Genomic DNA, 16,240 nt, shown 5'->3' with positions numbered 1-16,240 from the left:
AAAAATGTAAAGCTTTTTATTTGCCACACAAAACCAATATGTTGAATGGAATGCAGGGTAGATGCTAGAATACTATGATTAATAGGCCTAATCAGAAATAAGAATTAGCTTAATGAAATATATGTTGGTGGGTTGTGAAGGGCCATGTTGACTGCGTCGTCTACAGGTCTGTTGGCTCTGTAGGCGAACTGCAGGGGGTCCAGGAGTGGGTCAGTGAGGGTTTTTAGGGGGGACAGGACAAGGCGCTCAAAAGACTTCATGACCGCAGAGGTCATGGTGACGGGCCTGTAGTCATTTAGTCCTGTGATCCTTGTTTTTTTGGGGACGGGGATGATGGTGGAGGCCTTGAAGCAGGCTGGTACGTGGCATGTCTCCAGGGAGGTGTTGAAGGCGTCTGTGAACACCGGAGACAGCTGATCAGCACAATGCTTCAGGGTGGAGGGGGAGACAGAGGGGGGGGGGGGGGGGGGGTTCTGTTTTTTAAACAGCACGTTGACGTCTCTCTCCAGAATAGAGAGAGTTGTCACTAGGGTGGGGGGCACTTGGATGGGTGGTACAGAGACATGGGCCCCTGCTGAGCTGGGGGAGGGGGGCCTGGTGGTCTGGGGCTGGTGAATGGGGTCAGGACTGTCCCATTGTCTTTCAAAGCGTCAATAGAACTCGTTCAGCTCATCTGACAGGCGTAGGTTGTTCATGGAGTGGGGGGTCTTTAGGTTTGTAGTTGGTTATCTGTCTGAGACCTCTCCAGACAGAAGCAGAGTCACTTGATGAGCGCTGTTGTTGCAGTTCCTCAGAGAACTGTTGTTCAGCGTCTCTCAGCGCCTTACTAAACCAATCAAATCACGGTGGAAGGGAGTAAAGGTTCGACGCCGGCGGCTAGCTCCGCCGACGTCTTTCGTCTTACGTCCAGCTCGAGTGTCCAGGGGTTGATAGCATTTTGGTATATTTGGCTGTATTGTAAAAAAAACGTTGACACGCTAAAGCTATAGATGCAACTCTGGTTTAGCTTTGAGCCACAGTGTGTCTTCAGCTGCAGGACCGTCCACCTCGCTCTCACAACAAGACGGAAGTGTTTCCATTCTCCTCAACATGTAGTTATGCAGACAGAGCAGGATTACAATTTGTTTGCAATCTGATTGTGCAAGTTTCCTTTAAACTGGTGAAACTTTGAATTCAGAACATGCAGACATACACATAAGGTGCACTGTTGTATGCATGTGAAGCACTGAATTGATGAGGCATAATGGACTTATTCATAACTGTCCGGCTATTTGTGGAGAGGAGGCGCAGATAGGATCTCAGCCTGAAGGATCTCAGCCTGAAGGATCCACTGTCATTTAAGAAGTCATTCAAACATGTAGGCAAGACGACAACAAAAATACACACACATAAGCTAAAACATAGTCTCAGAAATTAGATGATTTCATGTATATGCAGTAGGGGGGCATTGGTCCAAAGTCAGAGCTTGAAAAGTAAACTGACTCTCCAGAGTTTGAGTTTATCTGTGTCCTCTCTAATATTTCCATCTGTTCCCCATTCCTCTGGAGATCCTGGAGGAGATCTTCCTCGATCTACCTCCCCATCAGGTGGTGTGTGTTTGTCGGCTGGTGTGCCATCAGTGGGAAGAAGTGGCCGACAGCGAGTCTCTGTGGAGAGACAGATGTCGAAGAGAGGGATACCGCCTCCGCGAAGAAATCCTCTCTTGGCTTTTGTTAGATTACATTAAATCTTTTACATGCTTTTACATACATATTTTTCAGATGACCCATGTAGCTACTTACTGAACTTATCTGAGTTTGTTCTTTTCAGTTCTTCTCTGTTTATTATTCACAAGTTAATCAATTGCGCTCTTTGTCCGATCATTACAATACATTTTTGACCCGCTTTCAGCTGCTGATATGTCACTGAGTAAATGCATACACAGCATTTTAACTGTCCGGTTGTTTTGGATGACGTAATCCACGTTCTTCATGTTCACCTACGCTTCTTGCCGTCCAGCCCGGGCGCCCCGGAGAGAGAAACGAGCGCATCCTTGATGAACTGACAGGAGTAGGAATGTGTGACGGGAAGCAAAAGTGATGTTTCTCCAACTAGATGAACAACAGGCTCTTTAGATGCTACAATCCTGTGTCTAACGTGCCCTGGACGTGTACATAAATAGTAATAATACCTTTCATTTAGTTTGATTTTATCTATAGTGAAGTTACAGATAAGTGTAGCTACAAAAAAGTCTGAATATGTTAATTAAAGGTAGTGGTGTGGCCGTGTCCTATATAAATGAAGAGAAAAGCTATGAATGAAGCTGTGTGCGCGCCACCCTTCAAACTAATGCAACTTTTGCACATGACTGCAGTAAAAGATCTGTGAGGGTTCAACAATCTCTGGACACGTTATATCTTATCTCAGTGAAATAGATAAATGTTAAATAATTTAAAGCTTTTTATTTGTCACACAAAAGGAATATGTGTAATGGCATGCAGGGTAGATGCTAATATACTATGATTAATAGGCGTAATAATCAGAAATAAGATGTACAAATGTACATTATGTCATACATGCAAATATACAATAAAGTTGTGTAAATTCTCGAGTGCAAAGCAAATGATTCACAAAGGGCAGTGTGCGTGATTTACAGCAGTCAGATGACAGCTTGGCATGAGGAAAGAAGACTATTAATGTCTGTTTGTTGAAGAAGTGGAGTATTTTCACTGTGCGGTAGGCTACTTCCTCTTAAGTAAAGCATCTGACAGGATGTGTGGCATTCCTAAAAAATATGTTAAGCCCCGCCCAATTGTGACGGTTAAACCCAATGAAATCCCGCTGGGTGGGAGGGATTAAAGGTTCGACGTTAGCGGCTAGCTCCGCCGACGTCTTTAGTCTTTACGTCCAGCTCGAGTGTCCAGGCGTCAATAACGAGCGCTACGTTCGTCATCCGCTCGGAATAGTTGCCTTAATGTCTGTCGGGAATTAAAGTATGAGTCAGAAGACGCAGTAAAACCGAAAGTGACAGATATATCAGATATTTCGCTAGTCATATGTTAAGTTTAGAGTTACAGGAAACATTGGAGCAGCTTTTACCTCACTTTGCCTCGAACTGCACTTCCGTGTTGTGCGTTATCGAATATAAATGTACGTGATACTGCAGCTATATGTATACATGTATCCGTTATAGTGAGCTGGATCTTCGCTACTAGGTCGATAGTATTTCGGTATATTTGGCTGTATTGTCAAAAAAAACAACGTCCGGATTCTGGGTCTGTCCCGGGAATGAAGAGGAAAGCTGACGCTATGGGTGCAACTCACAGCTCTGGTTTAGCCTCGAGCCACAGTGGGTCAGCTGCAGGATCGTCCGCCTCACTCTCACAAGGAGAAGTAAGTGTTTACATTCTCCCTCAACACCAAGTTACCTGCAGACAGAGCTCCACGTGGCTGCAGACAGTGTTTTTTTTTAACTTAAACTTGTTGGCAATCTGCAATGTGCAAGTTTCCTTTTAAACTGGTGAAACGTTGAATTCAGAACATGCAGACATACACATAAGGTGCACTGTTGTATGCATGTGAAGCACTGAATTGAAGAGGCATAATGGACTTATTCATAACCGTCCGGCTATTTGTGGAGAGGAGGCGCAGATAGGATCTCAGCCTGAAGGATTTCAGCCTGAAGGATCCACTGTCATTTAAGAAGTCATTCAAACATGTAGGCAAGACGACAACAAAATAGTCTCAGAAATGAGATCATTTCATGTATAGGAGGGGGGGGGGGGGGGGGGCTTGAAAGGTAAACTGACTTTTTAGAGTTTGAGTTTATCTGTGTCCTCTCTATTATTTCCAGCTGTTCCCCGTTCCTCTGGAGATCCTGGAGGAGATCTTCCTCGATCTACCTCCCCATCAGGTGGTGTGTGTTTGTCGGCTGGTGTGCCATCAGTGGAGAGAAGTGGCCGACAGCGAGTCTCTGTGGAGAGAGAGATGTCGAAGAGAGGGATACCGCCTCCGCAATGCTTCCAGAATTCCCAAAGACTGGAGGTTGTTTTACTTCTTGTGCAAGAAGAGACGAAATCTTCTCAAGAATCCAAAAGGAGATCGTAAGAACTTCTGTTCTTTTCCTGCTTAATAACAAATTAGCTCTACAGAAATAATTGATCTCACAACCCTCCTCTTTGTTTTTATAGATAAAATGAAGAACTGGCAGATAGTGGAGAATGGTGGCGATAACTGGAAAGTGGAGGGAGTCATGGTGCCACATCCGAATGAGAGCGTCCAGCAAAACTTCATAACCTCTTACGGGTCAGTATTCACCAGCAGTGGGTCCAGAAAGCGAATGGCAGTTATGCGCCGTGCTACATTTCGATTGTGTAGCAGCTAAAATCCTCTCTGTTGTCTGCAGGATGTGCAAGAAGTCGCAGCTGATCGATTTGGCGGTGGAAGGTTACAACCCATCGTTTATGGATCACTTCCAGCCAGACATCAAAGTATCTGATTGGTGAGAAGAACACACATGAAGAACTCTCGCAGCTCTAAATCCTGATGATCGGTCACGAACCCCAATTAGTCTTCCCTTTTGTTAGATTACATTCAAACTTGTACATGCTTTTCATACATCCACATAACGTTGTAGTGGCGAGGCTCATGTAAAGGCTCAATAAGTACGACCTTGTTACATATAATACAGCCCCCCCCCCACATGAAGAGAAGCAGGCTATTTGAACAGCTTATGGTGCTGGAATGAAGTCTGCTACATGTACAACGAGAAAAATAACACAGATAAATAATATAGCGTAGACTATTAGAACATACTGGTTTGTGTCGACAACAGAACCTTTATTGAACTATAAATAAAGGAGGCAATAGTTTCCCATGTGTGGGACAATATATACATCTTTCATATTTGTACTGTGTATTGAGACAGTATGTGATTTAAACACAGAACGTACGTTTTCCTGTGAGTCGTTTTTTGCCAAACGAGGATTAACAAAAGATGCTTTAACTTTTAAAATAATTAAAAGCAATAAACAAAACCTATCAAAAACATACAGGAATGTGTTTCTACCGAGGCCGTGGAGCCCTGATCTATGTGCGCATGCTTTCGTTGTACTAGGTACGCCCCGCGATGGGATTGTGGCAGTGAATATCAGATCCACGTAGAATTGCTGAATCAACGAAAGAAGCCTGTCAAGACGTTTGCTCCCGAGACGGTTTACTTCGAGCAGTGGAACGATCAGAAATGGACTCAGGTGAGTACAAAGCGCGAGGCGTTAATTCACGAGATGAAGTCGAGGTACTCGAGGACAATTACCCGACTTACCGAGATGTTTTTTTCCAGATGACCCATGTATTCCAGAACTACGGACCAGGAGTGAGGTTCATCCGTTTCACCCACGGGGGCAAGGACACCCAGTTCTGGGCGGGGTGGTATGGAATTCGTGTCACCGACAGCTGCGTTGAGATAAGTCCAGCAATGGACACATAGATCTTAGTCAGTCACCGACTGCCTGCTTCCTGCCTCTGCATAAAGAAATTCTACATTGCACCTTATTTTTGGGAAATTGCACCGATTCTTATTTTGCTTCTGTAATCTGCAGTCATTTTACATGTTGAAGGAACATCTTGTTAGAAGCTATGAATACTGTATGTGCATCAGGTTTCTTTATGAAATGTCATTTTCATAAAACTCCCAATGCCGCACCGTAACAAGACACACATGTAGATTTATAGTCGCATAGCACGCTTTTATGATAGGCGGTTCATTAGTTAAAGCAGTTCTGTACAGCACAACTGAAACATTTTTGTCCAAATATAAGTAGAATGGAATGTGTTAACATTGAAATACCTTCCATGGCATCGGGTTTCAAATTTGGAGGTTCAAAAAATGATCACATTTTCCCAAAGAGCCTCACACACACACACACACACGTCTTTGCATCGAGGTTTCGTCGTTTCAGTACCAACACGTCGTTATGGTCTATGACCGTACTGTTTACGGTTCACTAAACAGCAAATCCCCCTCCATATTCAACATTCCTAATTTACTAATGAAAACTAACACTTGAGTCAGGATTCAATCATTTTGTGTTCAGTGTTTTTGTACAACTGGTCGTAGAAGTCGTGAGGACAAGATGCCACATAGTGAGAAGGCAGCTTTGCTGAGCAGGATCCTGGACTGAACCGCCTGTCTCTGTCTCAGTCGAAGTCTAAAGGACGATAACACCGTGTTTTATGAAGGCACCTCTGGGTGCTGTGACGTCATTACAACAACATCCACGATAAGGCCAGAATGAATGCCACAAGGCAAAATAAAAAACCAATCTCTCAGATCAGAAGGGATTCTGTGTATGAATATTAATGCAGCACTAAAACAAACCAGCCTTAATGGACATTCTATGAATCTCTGCACTGACCTGTAAATGTGTAAGTTATGATGCTGAAAAGTCGTGTTGGAAAACTATATTAATGTGGAAAATGTATACAATGTCACAACCTTCAATCATGTAACCAGACATGTAGTATTTGAAGTTAGGTTTATTCATAATACTGGTTTATCGTGGCGCTTTATCACAAGCAAGATACAATACAACTTTGATGTCAAATTTAATAAAAACCAAAGAGTAACTCGTTCTCTCAACATTTTCCTGGTTATTTTGTGTTCAGCGTCGCCTCATTTCCTCCAGATCTTTATTTGTAATGCACACATTGTATTCAGTCAATAAGTTAGGAGTTATTCTCACTGTATTTACAAATCAAATTCAAGCCCGTCACAATACAGGCATGGTTCTAGTAAAAGACAAATGCAAACAGTGCGAGTTCAGTCACTCAAAACTCTTCACAGGGTTTCAAACTATGTATCGCATTTTGAAAGAACGATGCGTCGCTGACTTCAGCAGCAAGTGCGTTCACGTTACAAAACAGTTCATTAAGCCTGGAATCCTCCAACGTTCATCTACTGCAACTTCTGATACGCATTCAACACACATCACTTTGTTAACTGTCACAAAAAGTAAATGTCTGGGAAATTGTTGTGCTCCAACTCCTTGCATATAGTTTGATGAATTGACAACTTTTTTTTCATTCCCACGTCTTTATCAGCTTCCGCAGATCTCTGCTTTGACGAGTGTCAATTTATGAAGTTGTATTTTTGGCAAACTAGAACTACGATGGAGTTTAGCCTAGAAGTGTCATACGTCAAATATTTCTCAGATCCGCCCCGAGGTTATGTTGGCTGACATTGAACATGAAATTATGCATATATATAAAAAGAAAAAGAGTAAACTACGGCAACTTTTATTAACACTTTAAGAAATTTGTCTGTTTTTATAGGACAATGCCGTGTCAGCCACATGCGGTCTTGTGCGACAGGGTTGAACATATAGTACACATGATAAACTTCAAGGGAATTACTTAAAAAGTAAGGAATAGATGGAGCACACACACTAATACATAATTGGAGCCGCTCACTAACCCAACATTCTCAGCTTGTTTGAGTTTTACAGGGCCCACAATAAAACTATTAAAATACCATTTCATAGTGTTTTCTTTTGGAATCACACTTCTGCTAAATGAACTCTAAACATAATGCGTTCAAAATGAAACTGCATTTAATTATGTCACCAACAGCTTGTTGATGTGTACAAGTATTCAGTGTTCCCATCATGTAAAACCATTTCAACGGCATCAAATCATCACAAGTCACTCCATCTCAAAACCACGTTCAACACATTGAATATGTATTTAGGTTAGTCAGAAGGCAAATATTTCACAATATCTTAACTCCTGTTGGAATGTGTTAACCTAGATTTGGAAACTGGTGTGGAGAAGGCTGCGACGGAACTTTAGAGCAGAACACATTTACGCCTTTTCTTAGGTTCAGGAGGCTCCAGGGCAGCCAGTATTGCCTCATCAAACACATTCTTTAATCCTTTCTGTGGAAATAAAATATTAATATTCAAAACAGGGGCTGTGCTCCAAATACATATTAGCATCTTCAGGGAACTAATTGCAAAAGAAGGCTGGGGGTAGAAATGGGAGCAGGGCAATCAAACGTTTCCTTTATTCAAATAACATTATACAAGACTCCTTCATGATCAAGATGTCTGAGTAAAGACAAAAAAAAAAGCTCATGGGGGAATTTCTGATGCTGCAGTAGAAAAAAAAAAAAAAAAAAGGTTACTACTGTCTAAGACGGATTGTGGCAGAAATGCTTTGGAGGTAAAACTGATGCTGAATAACAAACAAATGCATTCATGTCCAGTTTCACAGACAACAGAAAGAAGAACTAAAGATTGGCACTCTTGTTGTATCAGGCAGCATAATTGTGATTAGGCCAAGTTGAAAAGAAAGCACGCATGAACAGAAGGGGGGGAAAAAAAGTTAATGGGCACAAAGTTTTTTTTTTTTTAAGTTTAAAAGAGCGTTGTGGTTGTTTTAGTGACAGACATCTCTTTACAATGAGTAAGCAGCAGACAATCGAGAGGCAAAGCTAGATGCAAGGAGACATCAGAACAAACAGCATTTTCTCTTTCTCTGAGTTTCGGGGGGCTCTAAAGCGGCTAGGATAGCCTCGTCAAATACGTTCTTCAGTCCCCGCTACAGGAAGAGGAAAAGAAAGGAGAAAGACAGGCACACAACACAGAGTTAGATGAAGGTTGTTGTTTTTTTTTTTAGCCAAATGCTGTTAGCAAAAAGACAAAAGGCAACGTGTGTCCACCCCGGCTAGGAAACTGACAGTCAGGCACATGCTTACCACGCTAGTTTCAAGCGGCGTTTACTGGAAGCTCTTACCTGTGTTAGGGCTGAGCACTCGACATATTTCACTGCCTTAAGGTCCCGAGCCAACTTTTCTGCCGTCTCAGGGGTGATCGGCTTCTGTTTGTTCTTAGCGAGCTTCTCCACTGTAGAGGGGTCATCGCGCAGGTCGATCTGAGTGCCTACCAACAGGAACGGGGTCTTGGGACAGTGGTGAGTTATTTCAGGAACCCACTGGAGGGAAAAAAATAAATAAAACACACACACACGGGGAAACTCATCACCAAAAGGGCAGACACACTCATTTACAAGTGACGCTACATGTAGGACATTATGCATGAAAATGCTATTAGCTAAACTCTAGATTTGTAGATTAACATAGAGCAGAGTTAAATTGTATGAAGTATGCCGTGCAAGCGGTTTAATTTCAGATATTTGGAAAGAGGATGTTATTAGATTTGTGGGTGAGCAACCTCACTGCACTTGATAAACACTTTGTACTCACCTTTTCTTTAACATTCTCAAACGAGGAAGGTGAAACGCTTGAGAAACAGACTAAGAAGACATCTGTCTGTGGGTAGCTTAGTGGTCGTAACCTGTCATAATCCTCCTGACCTGTAAAGAGACAACACTTCAAATTAGCTTATCATGTGTCAGACAAGCAGATGTACTTAATTCCATTAGGAATGTAATTAAAAAGGAGTAAAACATAATCTTACCTGCTGTGTCAAATAAGCCAAGGGTGTACGGTTCACCCCCAATCATTACAGTTACTGCATAGTTGTCAAAAACCTGTGATAAAAGAGTGAATGGCATGTTTATGTCTCGTTCAAGGGGAGCTTTTACTTTACTTTCTGAACCTGTCAGCATGCATCTGATTCTGAAACACATCAAACACACTTACTGTAGGTACATATTCAGAGGGGAATTTGTTCGTAGTGTACGAGATCAGTAGGCAGGTTTTTCCCACCGCTCCATCACCCACCACCACACATTTGATAGTCTGCATCTCTGGGCTTTTTTTTTTTTTATTCTGCTGGGAATGCAGTTAGCTGTTGGGAGAAGTGAGAACTCGTTAGGACATTTAATGTGTTTGGGTTGTTGTAACATTGGCTCTGAACTCATTACGTGTATCTTTGTGTCTGCCCGTATCAACAGCTAACGACAGCTTTGATTAAGCAAGGGGGTCTATGGGAAAAAAGGCATCGTAAGCTAGCATTAGCTAACGCTGGATAAATGTCACACCCCATCAACAGAACTGTCTGGAGGCTAACGTTAGCTATTGACAACGTTAACTCACTTGCATTAACACTATATTACCTCGCTAACTAGTATTTTTAAATTAGGCAATATATCAATCACACAATATCTCACTATCCAGCTTATTAAACGCGTAGTGACGGTGAAAATGTATTTGTTATCGGTAAGCAAGCTAATCTAACGCAGTGCTAGCAATCACTAGACAATGCTAGCTAGTTAGCTAGCTTAGCTAACGTTAGCTTGTAAAGTAACGCTAGTTCACTCGCTGTATCTCAGTCCCAGCTAACAAGACGAAGCATGAAAATATATATCCGAACTCCTATCTATACGCCAACATCAGTCAGATAGTTTTCGTTACGTACCAATGTCCCTCCGCTAGCTGACGTTAGCTGTCTATTTCGCCGGGCGTTGGCACCAGCGATCAGCGGCAACTTGCTACACTCGGGGAGAAGCTAAGTGAAGTCCAGACACCAACTGTCAAGGTAGAGAGAATAATACCGGATATCACCTTCAAAATAAAACATTTAGCATGCGTACCTAAATATTAGACTACGTATTATTTTAGAAAGACAGGAACTACACTAGCTAACATATTTTTAATCAAATATGCAGTTTTCATATAGTGTAAGCACAGTGGTGGAATGTGGTGGTGGAATAACTTATGTTTATTAATTAAAAGAAAACTGTGCTGTCCATTTTGAGGTAACTTAGTTGTAGGCTACTTTACTTGAGTTTTTCCATTTTATGCGACGTATTGGATGCCAATGAAGTACTTTTTACTCCACTACATATATTTATATTTGAGTCAAGTCAATTGTATTTATATAACCCAATATCCCAAATCCCAAATTTAAATCAAGGGGATTTACAAACTGTTGTCTACGACATTCAACTCCCTCTGTCCTTACTCAGGACTTTTAGTTTTGTGCTTTTATTTCATTCATGTTTTATTTGTTTTGGTTATATTTTATATATTAGTGTTAGTCCTTCCCATTACAATTATAATGTCTGAATAACTTTAAGACATAAAAGTGAATTGCTCTTTTAGAAGGTGTGCATTTGTATGCTAATTATTATCATTATATCAGGGGCATAAAGTGTAATAAAAATATTATTTTGAAATTATTTCGTTTAACAAATGTAGGACAGGCCTAACCGTTTATTCATACAACCCGTCACTTGTTTTCGTTGTGCTTTTATTTTGAAAGCTAACTTTCTCTGGTTATGGTGGCTGTCTTGACACGAGTTCATGCCAGTGGTTCCTGCAGCAGAAGTGGTGACATCACCTCCTAAATCCCTCACACCTTGCATCCTCTTCTGAATTTGAGCTCCACCTCTTCCACACTACATCTACACGCTGCAATTTAAGCAATTTGAGTACCAAACATGTTTTTTTGTACATGCACTATATTGTGTGTATTTAGCTGAGCTGGTAAATACAGAAACATATGAAAACATGTACAATACAATAGCCCTGAAATGAATACTGCATTACTGTAATGATCTTTTGTTGTTTTTATTGTTTATAAGTTGACACATGATACGTTTTGAGGGCACAGCTACTTTGCTATAGACAGTTTTGCATATCACAGTAGAAAAAGCACAGGTGCAACTAACAGAATGACCGATGGCTGAATTCCTTTATTGCATGCTGGCTCACTGTCACACTGATTGCTTTACTGGGGCACATGAATAGAACAGAGTCATTGTTAATGTTATTAGTAACAACTGTGCTTTATATGACAAGTCTGCTATGAAAAAGACCTTAAAAGGCGTTTTTCTAATGTTTTTTCCCCCCTCATTTACAAGCATGAGGGTGACAGAACAACACAAACAACATAAAATGCAATCTAATAACACACTGCCAGAGACTAAATACTTCAGTACCTCTTTGACTGAACAACATGCTTTGCAAAAATAAGGATTATTGCATTCGATTGTATAGGTTTGTCTAATAAAACTGTGAATATATGCGGCTCTATGTGCTGTTCTCTGAAAGCACAGACCAGCAGACACAATTATCCAATACCTTGCCGCTACAACCGGCAGGGTAATGAAATCAGCTTGACAAGGTTGACAAATCACCAGTGCCTCTTTGAGAGAATAAGTCACATTTTCAGGGGGATTTTAATATAATTTAGCTTTGATTTGTGACGGTCCCTCCTCCGTTCGTTGGTGGCTGCAGAGCTATTGGAGGGTAATCAGTGAGATGGGACACACCTGGGCCCGGTAAACCCCGTGCCTTTAAGCCAGAGCAGCAGCCAGTAGTTTGGGCAGATGTCCGCACACCACACATCTCTGCATTGTGGCTTTTGGTGTCTTTTCTGTGTTTTTACAGCGTAAACATCCATGCAGCACATTTTACAGATCAAATCCTTTTCAGACTTCACAGATTCCTCCCTTTTATTTGTTACAAGTATAAATAAATGACCTTGCCTTCATTTTTGTGTTTTTATTCTGCAACGTTTCAGATCTTTGGAGCACTATACCACTGACTCGTATAAAACCCAGAGAAACTGGTGGTTAAAGTACCAACTTCTATGATTGTCCATATAAGACCTGCAAATATGTTAAATGAAAGCCAAGAGCCTCACTTCTCCAGGGGTGCCAATTTTAAGATGATTGGATATTCAAAAGTTGGGCCCAAAGTTCATTCATTTTGGTTTTAATCATTTATACTAAGAAAAGAAGAAGCCTAAAGCCACTTTTTGACTTGGTTTATTTCTCAGTTTAATTTACCCACTGATAGAATGTCCACTGGAGGAATAGTTTTGTAGCCTGCAGTATAAATGATATCATATATCACCTATGACTTTCAACCACAAATGTTAGAAATTGAGGTTGTTGATGCCGCCGTATTTTTCTTGCAGCCGTTATCCTCCGCACAGCGATGTGTGTTGATACCAAACAACACAACATTAGAATAAAGAGGATCCAACGCAGAGTCGCCCACCAACTACTTCAAACACACAAACAAAATAAGGGTTTAAAATAATTTACTTTTGTTCATGGCACATCATCTCATATAATTTATTAATTTGATTATATCAACTGCTCTGAATGTTTTTATCAACATTCCATTGAATGACTCTTGGAAGATTCAGTATATTGTAGATTCTTCTCACCTTATTTCATCTTGTTCCGGAATAGTCATTGTGGCGGTTGTTGTTGTTGTTGTTATCACTGTGGAAAAAAATACTTTGCATGAAACGTCAACAAATTACTTTTACTGACTGATCAATCCTGTCTACGACCATCATATGGGCCCAATATTCCCTGACTGAAGATATATGTTTGCACATTTCAATAAGGTTATAAAATGTTTTTGTGTTTTTTGTAAATCATGTAGGTCCCAGACCTTCTGTCCAATTGAGGGACAGCAAGACTGCTGTAATAAGAATTTTAGTTTTTTATTGGAAAATATTATTTAAACACTGTTTCAAAGGTTTTTACACCCTGCAAAGAGAAATAATGGGCGTAATATTCAATATTTTAGTTTTCTTGGAGTGAAAAATGCAGTTTCCTTTTTGTTGGTTAGTTGCAACAGACATTTTTTGTCCATAATGTGGAAGTCAAAATTGTCTTTGGCTTCGCAACACATGAAAAGAACACAATTTGAGGACAGACATTAGCAACAACAAAAAACACAATTTCAATAAAAATACATTTTAGATTTTAGTCACGTTTAGTCGCCTGCAAGTTTGAGTCAGTTTCTGAGTGTTTGTCTTTCTGGGTCAGTAAAACATTCTGAAGCTATTAGTATACCTGTGTTGGAGACGCTGAGCTTGACACCGCTGAAGGTGTTCCTTCCAGATCTGGCGATGACACACCAGTACATATCATCATCACTCGCTCTGAGAGAAGTGATAGTGACAGTGAAGACTCCTGCCTCCTTATCATCTACAATGGAGCTTCTGCCGTTTCGTCGCCCCCTGGGTGTTTTCACCACGATGTCACACAGCTCATATATCGATCCTTTGCACCAGTACTTTGAGTAGTCTCTGAACTGACTGTCGTACTGACAAGAGACTGTCACAGATCCTCCGTATGCTCCTGTCACCACCTCTGGGGCCGACAGCTGGGCTGAGTCCACAGCATGCTTTGTTAGCCAGAATAGACAGAGCACTGGAGCTGGGAAATGCAAAAAAACACAGGTGAGTCGGTCTTTTCAAGATTCTCTAGCATTACACAGCGACAGTATTTTTAAAAAGCTGCTCTTACTGTTGAAGAGGCCAAGAGATACCCTTGAGGTCTTCATGGTGAGAATGCAAAGAACAATGGGAAGCAGAAGCAAAGTGTGCAACACTGGCCGGCTTCCTCTTATGTCTCCTGTGTTGTAAGGTTGTGCAATGATGTGATTCATGTGATTTCTGCAATGTTTATTTGAGTAGGCTTGTGTTTGCATGGTTATTGTTGTGTTGAGACCCCACAGCCCATAAATCGTTCTCTTGTGTATCTTGTCCATCTGTGTGGGGTACTTTAAAGTGCATGGGAACTGTAAGGCCAGTTTGTTTACTTAAACAGTAGGTGGCACTAAAGACCATTAGAGGAGATATTATGTTTAGTACAGTCTCTAGAAGAAGGAAGAGGAATGAAGACCACATGAAGAAAATCAAAACAATGTTCCCGTTTCTCACAAACATGCATTTCAGCAGTCTTCCTGTTGCTAAACAGAAATCACTCCTGAGCTACACAGACAGTCAGTCAGTCTCTCTGTCTGTGTATCTGTATATATCTATCTGTGAATCTGTGTGGCGGTATTATTTACTATGGGACAAACAAAATGATCTTTTGCCCCATTGCTTCACAAACATTGCATTTATCTCAGTATTTCCTCAGGCTTTAGTTCATCTAATTTAAATCTTTGCCATTTTTAGGCCACTCTACATATTTAATGGTTTAATAATGATGTAACTGATGCCATGTATTATCATAAAAGATTATGCTTTTCAGATCTTTTCCAAACAAGATTATATTGAACTTCATGCTGCATATTTTAAAACATTACGTTTTATTACAGTCTGTGAAATTTACAGTCTATATATTACATTACATACATACTTACGAATGTATAGCAACAAAGATAAATAGATTCTCTGAGTTTTGGAAAAGCTGGAATGACGTTAATGTGTTCTTTAAGGTCAAGCCGCATTGGAAAACAGAACTGTGATGGTGACGCATGCGCTGGTGCTGAGTAACTGTGAAGGTTACAACACCCACAGGCACAAATCAGTTCTTGAAAACTTCCCATATCACTTCAGTTTATTAAACCTATTAAAAAACCTATATGCATAAGATAGTTTTATCTGAAACAAACCACTTATTCTGAAACTCATTTTACGTTTGTGAATTTTCAGGCTGCTACTTAATGAGGTCACAGTGACAGCATTCTTTTCATCACAGCAGATGTATAATTCAAGTACATTCATGATATGTGACAGATTAGACTTTGATTTGCACCTCGGGGAAAATATCTTAAGCGCTAAACTTTCCTAAGACGATGAAGTGACCTTGGTTAAAACTTAAATTGGATTGTTTTTCACTTTAAGTGAGAAAATCAGTCGGTAAATGAACCACCCTCGGTCCCCACAACATTTGTTCGACGCATTTTTTATTTTTGACACGCTATGTTTGTTTTGGAAAAACAAATGGCATTACTTCTGGCTCCAAGCTTCGGCTCAGCCAAGGTGTTTTCCCGCTGACACCAGCAAATCTTTTTTAAATATTACATAAACTGTTAAAGATAAAGAAGGCTGCATTATAATGGCATTGAAATGATTAGATAAGTTCTCCATTTTCTATGTGAATGCTTTTGATTACAATGCAAATCCCTCTTCATGACATATCACGATCCTCTTTTCAGCGTGATTAGAGTTGTCAAACATATTTATCATCACATATCTGCAGTCTAAGTAGTTTTACGGAGGCAATTTTGCCCCGTTGTTTAAGCGAGTTGACTTCTAATGCTTTATGTCACCGCTGAACGGAGACGGGAAATTTACTGCGTGACATGAAAGGCATATTTGATAAGATATCATATATTCAAGCACTGTAGTCAAATTAATAAACATCTGTCTTTCCTCTTGTTTAGCTGTGCATGCATAGATAATCCCCTAAAAACATCAAAATGTGTTTCTCTCTGATATGAGATAAGAATATGTATTGTCAAGTTGGGCATAATTGGTGAAATGTAATTATCTACATCCCAACCAAGCATTTGTGACAAATTCTTCAATGTTCTTTT

At 40.5% G+C, this 16,240-nt stretch overlaps 3 protein-coding genes across 4 annotated transcripts; 1 reads left to right on the top strand and 2 right to left on the bottom strand.

The window, feature by feature from the left end:
- Nucleotides 1-2,895: 2,895 nt before the first annotated feature.
- On the top strand, nucleotides 2,896-6,354 carry LOC306711827 (F-box only protein 6-like). The gene is made up of 6 exons (XM_079180873.1): nucleotides 2,896-3,372; nucleotides 3,833-4,082; nucleotides 4,170-4,284; nucleotides 4,385-4,480; nucleotides 5,096-5,231; nucleotides 5,321-6,354. The coding sequence occupies exons 1-6, from the start codon at nucleotides 3,268-3,270 to the stop codon at nucleotides 5,465-5,467; spliced, it is 849 nt and encodes a 282-aa protein (XP_079036999.1). The 5' UTR covers nucleotides 2,896-3,267; the 3' UTR covers nucleotides 5,468-6,354.
- A 149-nt stretch (nucleotides 6,355-6,503) lies between these two features.
- LOC306711836 (cell division control protein 42 homolog) lies at nucleotides 6,504-10,442 on the bottom strand. Of its 2 annotated transcripts, none has more exons than XM_079180888.1 (6): nucleotides 10,359-10,442; nucleotides 9,641-9,788; nucleotides 9,456-9,528; nucleotides 9,242-9,351; nucleotides 8,773-8,970; nucleotides 6,504-7,913 (listed from the first exon to the last, which is right to left on the bottom strand). In XM_079180888.1, exons 2-6 carry the CDS (start codon nucleotides 9,743-9,745, stop codon nucleotides 7,824-7,826), a joined length of 576 nt encoding a protein of 191 aa, XP_079037014.1. In that variant the 5' UTR covers nucleotides 9,746-9,788; nucleotides 10,359-10,442; the 3' UTR covers nucleotides 6,504-7,823. The 2 variants fall into 2 exon arrangements, with proteins under 2 accessions (XP_079037014.1, XP_079037015.1); XM_079180889.1 differs by lacking the exon at nucleotides 6,504-7,913 and adding an exon at nucleotides 7,937-8,577.
- A 1,111-nt stretch (nucleotides 10,443-11,553) lies between these two features.
- LOC306702122 (CMRF35-like molecule 3) lies at nucleotides 11,554-14,270 on the bottom strand. Its single transcript, XM_079167635.1, has 4 exons — nucleotides 14,218-14,270; nucleotides 13,762-14,127; nucleotides 13,122-13,179; nucleotides 11,554-12,955 (listed from the first exon to the last, which is right to left on the bottom strand). The coding sequence occupies exons 1-4, from the start codon at nucleotides 14,252-14,254 to the stop codon at nucleotides 12,799-12,801; spliced, it is 618 nt and encodes a 205-aa protein (XP_079023761.1). The 5' UTR covers nucleotides 14,255-14,270; the 3' UTR covers nucleotides 11,554-12,798.
- Nucleotides 14,271-16,240: the final 1,970 nt, after the last annotated feature.

Source organism: Pholis gunnellus, assembly GCF_910591455.1.
Source record: "Pholis gunnellus genome assembly, chromosome: 2".
Classification (NCBI taxonomy): Eukaryota; Metazoa; Chordata; class Actinopteri; order Perciformes; family Pholidae; genus Pholis; species Pholis gunnellus.
The sequence above is the reverse complement of the archived record's forward strand: the minus strand, read 5'-3'. Positions and strand labels throughout refer to the sequence as shown.

Coding starts and splice junctions, on each gene's coding strand:
- LOC306711827 (XM_079180873.1), top strand. CDS start 3,268: ATGAAGAGGAAAGCTGACGCTATGGGTGCAACTCACAGCTCTGGTTTA. Junction 4,083..4,169: donor CAAGAATCCAAAAGGAGATC/GTAAGAACTTCT, acceptor TTGTTTTTATAG/ATAAAATGAAGAACTGGCAG. Junction 4,285..4,384: donor AACTTCATAACCTCTTACGG/GTCAGTATTCAC, acceptor TGTTGTCTGCAG/GATGTGCAAGAAGTCGCAGC.
- LOC306711836 (XM_079180888.1), bottom strand. CDS start 9,745: ATGCAGACTATCAAATGTGTGGTGGTGGGTGATGGAGCGGTGGGAAAA. Junction 9,352..9,455: donor TGGCTTATTTGACACAGCAG/GTAAGATTATGT, acceptor GTCTCTTTACAG/GTCAGGAGGATTATGACAGG. Junction 7,914..8,772: donor AGTGCTCAGCCCTAACACAG/GTAAGAGCTTCC, acceptor TTATTTCCACAG/AAAGGATTAAAGAATGTGTT.
- LOC306702122 (XM_079167635.1), bottom strand. CDS start 14,254: ATGAAGACCTCAAGGGTATCTCTTGGCCTCTTCAACA. Junction 14,128..14,217: donor ATCTCTTGGCCTCTTCAACA/GTAAGAGCAGCT, acceptor TGCATTTCCCAG/CTCCAGTGCTCTGTCTATTC. Junction 13,180..13,761: donor GCTCAGCGTCTCCAACACAG/GTATACTAATAG, acceptor TTTTTTCCACAG/TGATAACAACAACAACAACA.